Source organism: Sprattus sprattus (assembly GCF_963457725.1).
Source record: "Sprattus sprattus genome assembly, chromosome: 20".
Taxonomy (NCBI): Eukaryota; Metazoa; Chordata; class Actinopteri; order Clupeiformes; family Clupeidae; genus Sprattus; species Sprattus sprattus.
The window spans coordinates 2,886,781-2,897,500 of record NC_137918.1 but is presented as its reverse complement, the minus strand read 5'-3'; the positions used below and the strand labels follow the sequence as shown (position 1 = coordinate 2,897,500).

General features: G+C 45.0%; 1 protein-coding gene across 2 annotated transcripts in view; it reads left to right on the top strand.

Moving 5' to 3' along the window:
* tbc1d5 (TBC1 domain family, member 5) overlaps positions 1-10,636 on the top strand; it is a 19,899-nt gene extending 9,263 nt beyond the window's left edge. Inside the window, exons 6-22 of one of the 2 annotated variants that reach the window (XM_080858826.1) lie at positions 68-142; positions 455-522; positions 639-741; positions 1,266-1,354; positions 1,606-1,656; positions 1,932-2,001; positions 2,160-2,332; positions 2,756-2,898; positions 3,059-3,165; positions 5,249-5,334; positions 5,593-5,879; positions 6,337-6,396; positions 8,192-8,400; positions 8,603-8,699; positions 8,814-8,893; positions 8,986-9,243; positions 9,423-10,636. In XM_080858826.1, the coding sequence (XP_080714952.1) occupies positions 68-142; positions 455-522; positions 639-741; positions 1,266-1,354; positions 1,606-1,656; positions 1,932-2,001; positions 2,160-2,332; positions 2,756-2,898; positions 3,059-3,165; positions 5,249-5,334; positions 5,593-5,879; positions 6,337-6,396; positions 8,192-8,400; positions 8,603-8,699; positions 8,814-8,893; positions 8,986-9,243; positions 9,423-9,692 (2,226 nt within the window). In that variant the 3' untranslated portion in view covers positions 9,693-10,636. The remainder of the gene's footprint in view (positions 1-67; positions 143-454; positions 523-638; positions 742-1,265; positions 1,355-1,605; positions 1,657-1,931; positions 2,002-2,159; positions 2,333-2,755; positions 2,899-3,058; positions 3,166-5,248; positions 5,335-5,592; positions 5,880-6,336; positions 6,397-8,191; positions 8,401-8,602; positions 8,700-8,813; positions 8,894-8,985; positions 9,244-9,422) is intronic. The other variant, XM_080858827.1, reaches the window with a different exon arrangement.
* Positions 10,637-10,720: the final 84 nt, after the last annotated feature.

The following is a 10,720-nucleotide window of genomic DNA, read 5'->3' as shown; positions in this document are numbered from 1 at the left end:
TAACGTGTATGTGTATTAAATTATTATTAATAATTAATGAATGAATGTGTGTGTGTTTTTCCTCTAGCACATTACAAACCCACGGAAAGCTGCTGGCCAACAGGACCTGGTGGTAAACAACCCTCTATCGCAGGATGAAGGGGTGAGTGTGACCCTGAACTATAACCTCTGATCTATGACCTCTGTGTAGCTGAGCATAGATTCTTAAACGCCTGTGTAGTGTTTGCGGCATAACTTGCCTTGTCAGTCATATCGCAATAGTGGTAGTCTAGAGATATGATTGAGAATGTAAGTGGTCTGCCCGAACAAAACAAACACTTTTTTTTTTAACTATGACCTATGACCCTATTGACTGTGAGCAGGGGCCCATCCGCAACACTTAAGCTGCTCTGTCGCTCAAAAGCTGTTCTGTCTCCTGTTATGAACGTGTGTGTGTTCCTGTTTGCGTCTACAGAGTTTGTGGAATAAGTTCTTTCAAGACAAGGAGCTGAGGGGGATGATCAAACAAGACGTCATGAGAACGTGAGGCCACTCACTCACATTCACCCACACACACACACACACACACACACACTAATACTTCTACAATGCAAATAATTTCAAGTCACACACATGCACACTCTCACTTCTGTGATCAGGTTTCCAGAGATGAGGTATTTCCAGGAGGAAGACGTGAGGACGAAACTCACTGACATTCTTTTCTGTTACGCTAGAGAGAACCAGCAGCTGCTCTACAAACAGGTACACACACACACACACACACACACACACACACACACACATACACATACACATACACACACACACACACACACATACACAGGTGTGCAGAGGTGCGTGCACACACACACACACGCTCACACACAGATGAGCAGAGGTACCTGCACACACACAATCTCTGTCTAGCTCTCTGTCTCTCGTTTTCTCTTGCTCTCTCACACACACACACACACACACACACACACACACACATACACACACACAGATATGCAGAGGTGCGTGCACACACATACACACACACACACACACACACACCACACACTCGCACACAGATGAGCAGCGGTACATGCACACACACAATCTCTGTCTAGTTCTCTGTCTCTCGTTTTCTCTCGCTCTCACACACACACACTTACCATGACATTTCGTCTCTTCACATTCAACCCTTATTTCTGTAAGGCATCAATGAGCTGTTGGCTCCTATAGTGTAACTAAGCCACACACACACACACACACACACTGCTTACTAAACCCTATCTCTGCAGGGCATGCACGAGTTGTTGGCTCCCATAGTGTTTGTATTGCACTGTGATCACCAGGCCTTTCAGCACGCAAGTGAAACCGCCAATCCCAGGTTAGTCCCAACTGCTCCACGGCAACAGACACATCAGAGTCAATGTCACGAATCGTCAATATTAAAATGGTGTGTGTCTTTGATTGTTTGCACTTATGTGTGTGTGTGTGTGTGTGTGTGTGTGTGTGTGTGTGTGTGTGTGTGTGTGTGTGTGTGAATTTGATTGTACGCCTTTGTGTCTGTGTGTGTGTGTTTGAGTGTTTGATTGTTTACGCCTTTGTGTGTGTGTTTAATCAATTATGCCTTTGCAGTGAAGACATGAAGGAGTTGTTGAATCCCATGTTCCATGAACACGATGCTTAGTAAGTACTCATCATATAATAATTATCATCTTGCACCCTGTATCATGTCACATATTTAATTTGATTTGGCGTTACATCACACACATATATATATATTCCACCCTGTATCAAGTGACATATTTAATTAGGTGTTCAATCACACACATACTGTATATATATATATATATATATATATTGTGAAGCACATCGGAGTAGAGCAGGAACACGTCTCACCCTCTGGTGTGATCACATGACCACCTGAGCATGTCACAGGACCCTGTGTGTTTGTTACCCAGTGCCATGTTCTCTCACCTGATGGAGACTGCTGAACCCTGGTTCTCCAGCTATGAACGGGAGGTCAGGAAGGTGAGTCCCGACCACACACACACACACACACACACACACACACACACAGACACACACGTATGCTAACACAAACGAATACATTTATGTTAGACTAATATGCAATTTAGGTATTGGTGTTTGCATATGTGTGTGAATAACTGTGTGTGTGTGTTTTTCAGGGCAAAGAGGAGATGATGACTAGCATGCCCTTTGCTCGGCCGCAGGATGCAGGTCCATCCGTTGCCGTAGTTACCAAAGTGAACCGCATCCAGGAGCAGCTGGTGAAGAAGCATGACATCGAACTGTACATGCACCTCAACCGCCTGGAGATAGCGCCGCAGATCTACGGCATGTGAGTGTGTGCTGGGGAAGTGTGTGTGTGTGTGTTTCTGTTTGTGTATTTATTGTGATATGTGTTTCATTGGTACGTGTGCAAAGGGAATAGAGCCATCACTGGTTAGACAGTGTGAAAGGTTTTGCAGAGGGGAGATAACAATGTCGTGGTGTGTGTGTGTGTGTGTGTGTGTGTGTGTGTGTGTTTGTTTACCAAGCCATATATATATTAATGATGGCGTGTGTTTGTATCTGCTTTTCTCATCAACAGATCCACTGTGTGTAAACCTTTATGTGCAGTATGTACTTACTTGTGTGTAATTTGTGTGTGTGTATGTTGAATCTGCCTTTGTTCAAGTGAGTGTGTGAGTGCATTATTAAAGTAAGTATGTGCAGTGGGTGTATATAATATGTGAATGATGTGCATGTGTGTGTTTTGTAGTCGCTGGGTGCGGCTGCTGTTTGGTAGAGAGTTCCCTCTGCAGGACCTGCTGGTGGTGTGGGATGCTCTGTTCGCTGACAGCATCACTCTGGACCTGGTGGACTATGTGTTTGTTGCCATGCTGCTTTATATCAGAGACGCATGTGAGTCTCACACACACACACACACACAGACACAGACACACTCACACACACACCTGCCTTGGTTTGTAAGTGTCAGTGTGTTTGTATACATGGTATTGCTGTACGGGTTCAATAAGTGTTAATAAGTGTGTGTGTGTGTGTGTGTGTGTGTGTGTTGCAGTGATTGCCAGTAACTTCCAGACGTGTCTAGGACTCCTCATGCACTATCCCCCAGTTGGAGACATCCATTCCATGCTGCAGAAGTCACTCTTCCTGAGAGACCCAAAGGTACACACACACACACACACTCCCGACTGTTCCAGGGCCATATTTCTCTTCTCGTCATATTATTGCCGTGGGGATTTATAAGCACTCCAACATAGATACATAGACATAGACATAGATCTCAAGATGTTCCCATGAGGAGTTATGAACATACACACACACACACAACACACATCCTGCAGCAGAAAGCGCTGTTCCCCTGAGACCCAAAGGCGTAAACACACACACACACACACACACACACTAGAGATGCGCGGATGGGCTATTATTTCATCCGCAACCGCATCACAAAACGCGTGATCTGTCAGCCATCGGCCTGTTGTTTTTAGGTATGGACGCTGACGCGAGGCTGACAAGTTCTTGCCTGTTCTTGAAAGGAGACTGATCAATGCCGCAAAGATATTTAAAGGATAAAGTCCCTAGTATGATAGCTTATTGGCTATGTTGTAGCCTATCCCCAGAATATTATCAGTGAAGTGTCTGTCTCTGATCGATGCACAGGGAGAAAAAATAGCCAAGCACATCGGCAAACCTGACCTTACCATAGGCTAGTAGGCCTACATTTTTTATAATTGTAATAAAACGCAATTTGGTACACCATTATAATATGGTAATATAGCCTACTGTTTTTTATTTTGCTAAATGAAAGAAAGCCTATTAAGGAAACGCCGACTCGAGCCTATTAATTCCGAAATTTCACAGCTTTGTAGGCTATATACTGTAACAACCCCAACACTTGCCAACACTAGTCAAAGTTTTCAGACTATTTTACTTACCTTCTTTCTTAGCTATTGATGTTACTGAGCTAGAAGTTTAACTTGTTCTGAACATCTCCCGCTGCCAATGCCCAATGTCACTTCTGAGTCAAATCACTCCATCATCTCTTTGAAATTCCTTATTCCACCAGTGGTAGGCTACAATGACTGGCTGTTTTAAAATATAACTAATAGCCTAACGAAACAAAATAACCCAGGCAGTTTAATCTACGAGACGTTAAGGCTTCTTCCAATACTGACAGCTGACTCATAGCTTGCAGGTTTGCGGTGCTGCAAGGAGACGCGACATGGGATGGATCGTCACTTAATTTAAACTTTTTTGCTTCCGTTAGTGTGTGTGTGTGTGTGTGTGTGTGTGTGTGTGTGTGAGAGAGATAGAGACAGAGAGGACTCAGTGAAACATCGGAAAAAAACAATTCCGCGACAGATGAACCTTTATTGATAGCCTCTATCAGACAATGCCTATTTTATGAGTCAAAAGAAACAACAGGCAGAAAAAAATATTAAACAAAATAAATAAATATCCTACTGCATTAGGCCTAGCCTTTAGCTGCAAACAGTTCAAATAATAAAAAAAAAACGGCATATAGGATATTGTGTCTCGTAAGCCTTAAGCTATCAATCACCCCCACAATGAAATATGCCATTACAGTCGCAACAAACTGCTTGGCATTGTGGTGCGCCCAAAACGCAAGCTATAAACGTAGCCATCCTAATGTAACCATAATATAGGCCTACCCACACACGCAGACACACCCTTCTGGAGGAAGCACAGTTCCACTGAGGACTAAGGCTACAAATACACTCAAACACACACTTTACTGAACAAAGCAATGTTCCTTAGAGACCCACACACCTCACAATTACCTTACACAAACACCTTACACACACACACGCACACACACACACACACAAACACACACCCAAGCTCTGCTGCTTAGGGACATGTATGTTCAGCTTTTACTGCGTTTACACTCTGTGGACCACATTTGTGCGTAGTGTGGGAATATCAAATAACCAAACTACCTAACTAAACAAACACTTCCTGTCTGGTTAACTGGATGAATTGTTCTACATGTATAACTTGTTCAACCACCCTGACCCTATTCACTAGTGTCAAATAAATTAGATTCAGATAAACTGACCTGGCTTGTGAAATGTTTTAAGAGTAAGTGTTTTCTTAATGTGTTGTATTATTAGCATGCCGAACATGCATGTTTATAGACAAGGACACACACCGTCACACACAGACACAGACACACACAGACACACAATTTAAGTAAAAGTTTTTCTGTGTTTGTTCACTGTAGAATAATCCTCGGCCAGTAAACTATCAGTTCCAGCAGAACCTTGATTACTACAAAACCCGTGGAGCTGAAATGTTCAATAAGACACGGTAAGTGTGTGTGTGTGTCTGTGTGTGTGTCTGTGTGTTAAATGATTATTATCTAGTTCTGTGCACCTTGCTTCCATGCATCTTTCTTTTCCCACCTAATTCATGTTGACCAATAAAGAATAGAATGAAAGAAGGATCACTGTTTTCTGTCTTTCCTCCTCTCTTTCATCCTCTCTTCCCTCTGTCCTCCTCTCTCTTCCTTCTGTCCTCCTCTCTTCCCTCTCTCCTCCTCTCTTCCCTCTCTTTTCTGCCTCTCAGTAGTGCGAGTACTAGGGCCCCCCCTCTCAACATCAACAAAGTCTCCAGCTCTCTGCTGAGCTTCGGCCGCAAGCTCATCTCCCCAGCAATGTCGGGCGGAGCCACCAGTGGCATCTCACCAATCAACAGCGAGGTGCTGTCGGCCACGCCCATCCCTGCAGCCACCCGCCACTCATCGGATCCGGCCAGTGCTGGCCCCACCCCCTCCCACTCAGCCGTGTCGCACACGCAGACGCAGTCACACCGACTGCTCAAGTCTGAGAGTATGCCTGTACAGCTGAGCAAAGGTGAACAGGCGCAAACACACACACATATACATATATATATATATATATATATATTTATACACAGCACTATTTTATAACATTACTAAATGCAACATTGAGAGGGTGTGTGTGTGTGTGCGCGTGTGTGTGCGCGTGTGTGTGCGCGTGTGTGTGCGCGTGTGTGTGTGTGTGTGTGTGTGTGTGTGTGTGTAAATACCATAAGTATGGTGTGTACATTCAAACGTGTGACTGTATTTCCCTGTATTTGTATTTGGGTGTGTGCATGTGCATGATCGAGACAGAGAGTGGGTATTAACTGTGTACTGACTCATGATGGAGAGAGAGAGTGTGGGTATTGACTGTGAACTGACTCTCATGATGGAGAGAGAGAGTGTGGGTATTGACTGTGAACTGACTCTCATGATGGAGAGAGAGAGTGTGGGTATTGACTGTGTGTACTGACTCTCCTGTCCTGCAGATGTAGGCTGTAGTGGGTCTCAGGTCTCTCTCCCTACCCAGATTCTTTCTGATACCCCAGGTAACTGCTGCCATGGCTACTGCATCAGCACCAATGTGTCAGCGCACGTGGTTGTGTGTTTGTGTGTGTGAGTCTATGTGTGTGTGTGCAAGCTCGCAGTTAGTGCATGCTATGTATTATGTATACCGTAAATCCTCAAATAGTGGCCGGGGCTTTTATTTACTTAGGCCGCACAGCGCACCGGCCTTTATTTGGGGCAGGCTTGTATTAGGGGCAGGCCTTTATTTCTTACTTATCTTCTGTTATATAATTTTATTACCGGTATTTAAATCAAATAATGGGCATAATTAAAGTAGGCTTATATCATTCATTGCATGCGTGCAACATTTCCTGCACATTGCGTAGCGCTTTATGTGCAGTGTCAACGTAACAATAAACATAGAAGTTATGGTCTCCACTGTCAGTCACAGAGGAAAAGATTTCCAAAGCTTTGTTTGTTAATCATTTTTCTAGACACTCTATTATGCTTATCACGGACTGAAAAAATCCATTCGTCGAGGCTGGTTTCCTAACTAACTTTCTTCCTACCTCCACCTGCTAGTCGGGATCTGGTCTTTTTGGCTGCATTCAGTTCATTATTTAGCTTCTTCCCGTATCGAATTCGTCTCGGGTCAATGTCAAACTGCTTTTCTCCCGAATGTTCTTCAGCATACACCTTCTCTATAAATTTAGAGCCATAGTCAACTGCTTTATGATCCATTCTGGACAAAGTAACCTAGCCAACTAAAGCGTTACAGATAAACAACAGTAGGCTACGATACGTGCATTTAGCCTAAACAATAACAAATTGCCAGACTTGCCTTCATGAACAATAACAAATTCGCCTAGTAGTCCTACGTGGGAAAATGTATTTTTTTAATGCAAACAGCCCATGAAATTAGCGAACAACATTAAACATGAGGAGAACTTGTAATCATGAAATGCATTCAATTAAATTGGGATTTCTACTTTGTGCCGATGGACTGATGCCGGTAGGCTACAGTAAAATAGGCTACTTTATTTTACCCCGGCCTGTATTCGGGGCCCGGTCTTTATTTGTCAGTATCGACCACACACCCGGCTACTATCTGAAGCCCGGCGTCTAATTGAATCCCGGTCTTTATTTGAGGATTTACGGTATATGCCCTTCTGTGTGTGTGTTTTGGCTGCCAGGTTTGTGTGTGTTTGCAAGGCACATCATAAAGAGGCATGCAGTGCTGCTGTTTGGCTTGCTTGTTTGTGGGGTAGAAAGAATCACCAGTGTGAATCACACACACTTGAATCACACACACTCGAATCACCAGTGTGAATCACACACACTTGAATCAAACACACTTGAATCACACACACTTGAATCAAACACACTTGAATCACACACACTTGAATGCACCAGCCGTCTTCTCTTCTCTCTGCTTCTGTGGTCTCTTCCTTCAGTTTGAGTTTCCTGCAGCTGATGGCTATTCCAGTGTGCACTGGTGTGGCCTCACTGATCACTAACAATCTAAAGAAAATCACTTTTAAAATCACGTGTAGATGCTGCTCTGTTTGACGCACACGTCTTGTACTCTTGTCCTCAAGTACTCGAAGTACTGACTCACATGCATCTTACACTTACACTCTCTTTCTCTCTCTTTCTCCCTCCTTGAATCCTTCATTTCTCTCTCTCTTTACCATGACTTCCCTCTCTCTCTCTCTTTCCCTCTCTCCCTACTCCCTCTCTCTCTCCCTCTCTCACCTCTCTCTCTCTGCCTCCCTCCCTCTCTCACCTCTCTCACTCCCTCCCTCCTTCCTCTCTGTCACTCCCTCTCTCTCTCAGGATACTCCTCGAGAACGGTTAGCTCCTCCCCTAGTATTGAAAGTCTGTCTAGTGGGCGTGATCATGCCATGGCGTCCCCGCCTCTCCCTGCGTCAAGAGGGCGGGACTCCAGCACCTCGTCCCCACCCCTCTCTGCCACTAAGAAAGACTCCTTCTTCAACATCAGCCGCTCACGATCCCACAGCAAGACTGTGGGCAGGAGAGACACGGTCAGAATCAACCACACCTCTATCTGTCGCTTTCTCTCTCTCTCTGTCAGTCTGTATTTATCTATTGATCTAAATCATGTTTGTTTGTGTGTGTTTTTCTGTCTGTTTGGGAGTGTGTGTCTGTTTCTCTCTCTTTTTTTTCTCTTTCTCTCTTTGTGTGTGTGTGTGTGTGTGTGTGTGTGTGTGTGTGTGTGTGTTTCAGGAGGAGCTGGAGGCCCAGGTGTCATTTCTGCAGGGTCAGATTAATGACCTGGAGGCCATGAGCAAATACTGTGGCAAGATGATGAATGTGCACATCGGTGAGCACAGTAGCCAATCATCGTGCACTCTGCTGAATAAACAGCCAATCATAATGCACTCTGCTGAATAAACAGCCAATCAATGCACTGTCTTTGTCTTGACCTTGACATCAGGTAAAATCCAGGAGGTGATTTTGCAGGAGCATCTGCAGAAGGAGGATGAGGTTTTAGTGTCACTGGCTGGACTAAAGCAGGTATGATCTAAATTACACACACACACAAATACTAGACAAAATCCTGCAGTCTGTCACCGTGTGTGTGTGTGTGTGTGTGTGTGTGTGTGTAGATTAAGGATATCCTGAAGGGGGCGCTGCGCTTCAACCAGAGTCAGCTGGAAGCAGAGGAGAATGAGGAACTCACCATCGCTGACGATCACTACTGTTCCACTGCTGCACACGCTCTGGCACAGGCCCAAATGCACGCTCAAGCACACACACACGCTCACACACATTCACCTCAGCAGAAGCCTCTGGAGCAGGAGCTGGAATCTCACCAGGACACAGACACTGTGAGGGACATGCCCCCAACGATACCCCAACAACAGGTAACATTTACACACACACACACACACACACACACATGCTCTTACGCTCATGTACACACACACACACTCACAATATCACACACACACACACACACACACACACACACACACACACATACTCTTGCACCCATTTCTAACTAAACTCTCACACACACACTCTCTGGCTTTTGGGTCCACAGGTAGCTGAGGGCCGCAACTGGGATGACTACATCCTGGTCTCTCAGGACGACAATGGTGATGCTGATGGTGACGGCGGCGGTGACGGCGACGGTGATGGTGATGGCGACAGCAATGGCATGCTTCCACCAGCCGAGAGTCTGGGCACGCCCATCAAGCCTACCTTCCATGACCCACTGGCCATCACAACCCCTGGGTCATCCAGCCCAGAAGAGGGCAGCACCCACAGCAAAGACTCCGACTTCACCATCGTTAACCCTGCCGACCTCTAACCCCACCCCGATCTGGTCAACATTTGGACCTGGTCTGACCCTGATCCGCTTCACTATTGGCTACAGTCTGGGACGCGACCTTTAACCCCTATCTGTATGATATACTGTACCATAAGCCCTGTCTGTATTATATTCTGTACCATAAGCCCCGTCTCTTACCAGCTGTCCAGAGCAGGGCAGGTCTTCTCCTTCACTGTCACTCACAGAGGAGGGAAGGAGAAACTGCTGGCCTCTGTTTATGGGGAGATGTTCGGTAGACGCCGCTAACACCCTCTCTCCTCTCCTATCCTCTCCTCCCTCCCTCCCTCTCTCCCTTTCTGGCTCTCTCTCTCTCTCTCGCTCTCTAGCTCGCTATAAATGATTGTATGACTGTAATTACCTGTTTGTCTGTTGGTTGAAGGAGTCTTCATTCCGACGCTAATTCAGTATACTATAGATATGCTACCAGCCCTTGTCTCCTTCAACATTGTCCCATGCACACGCACACGCACACACACCCTTTGTGATTGGCTCAGTGCCTGGATGATACTTAGATCTGTGATCATAGTTTTTTTTTTTTTTTTTTTGTGTTTTGGTTATTTTTTTAAATGAAAGTTTTTAACTCTGATTACCATCCTCGAAATATATTTAATTATTTAAAAACTTAGCACATTTCTTTTTCATTGTATGTTTTTCATTGATGATGTGACTTCTCTTTTTTTACATTTTATGTGGATGTCATTTACCTTTTTGTCCTGAGTTACTGTCCTGTCACTTCCTGTGGTTACCATGGTTACTGTGTCTGGTCTTAGCCGTTGAGGGGAAGTGACATCAACCCCCTCGCTCCTTTCCCCCTGCTGGAGTCTTCAACTACAGATCAATAAATGCTCATACCTATAGCTAGTGTCATGATGGCTACACACACACACACACTACTATCACCACGTAAGCACAAACTCACACACACACACGATCTGTATGCGAAAGATTTACTAGTGCAAGTTTACAACCTTGATTGTGCGCTCCTCTGTGCGTGTGCGCGCGTGCGT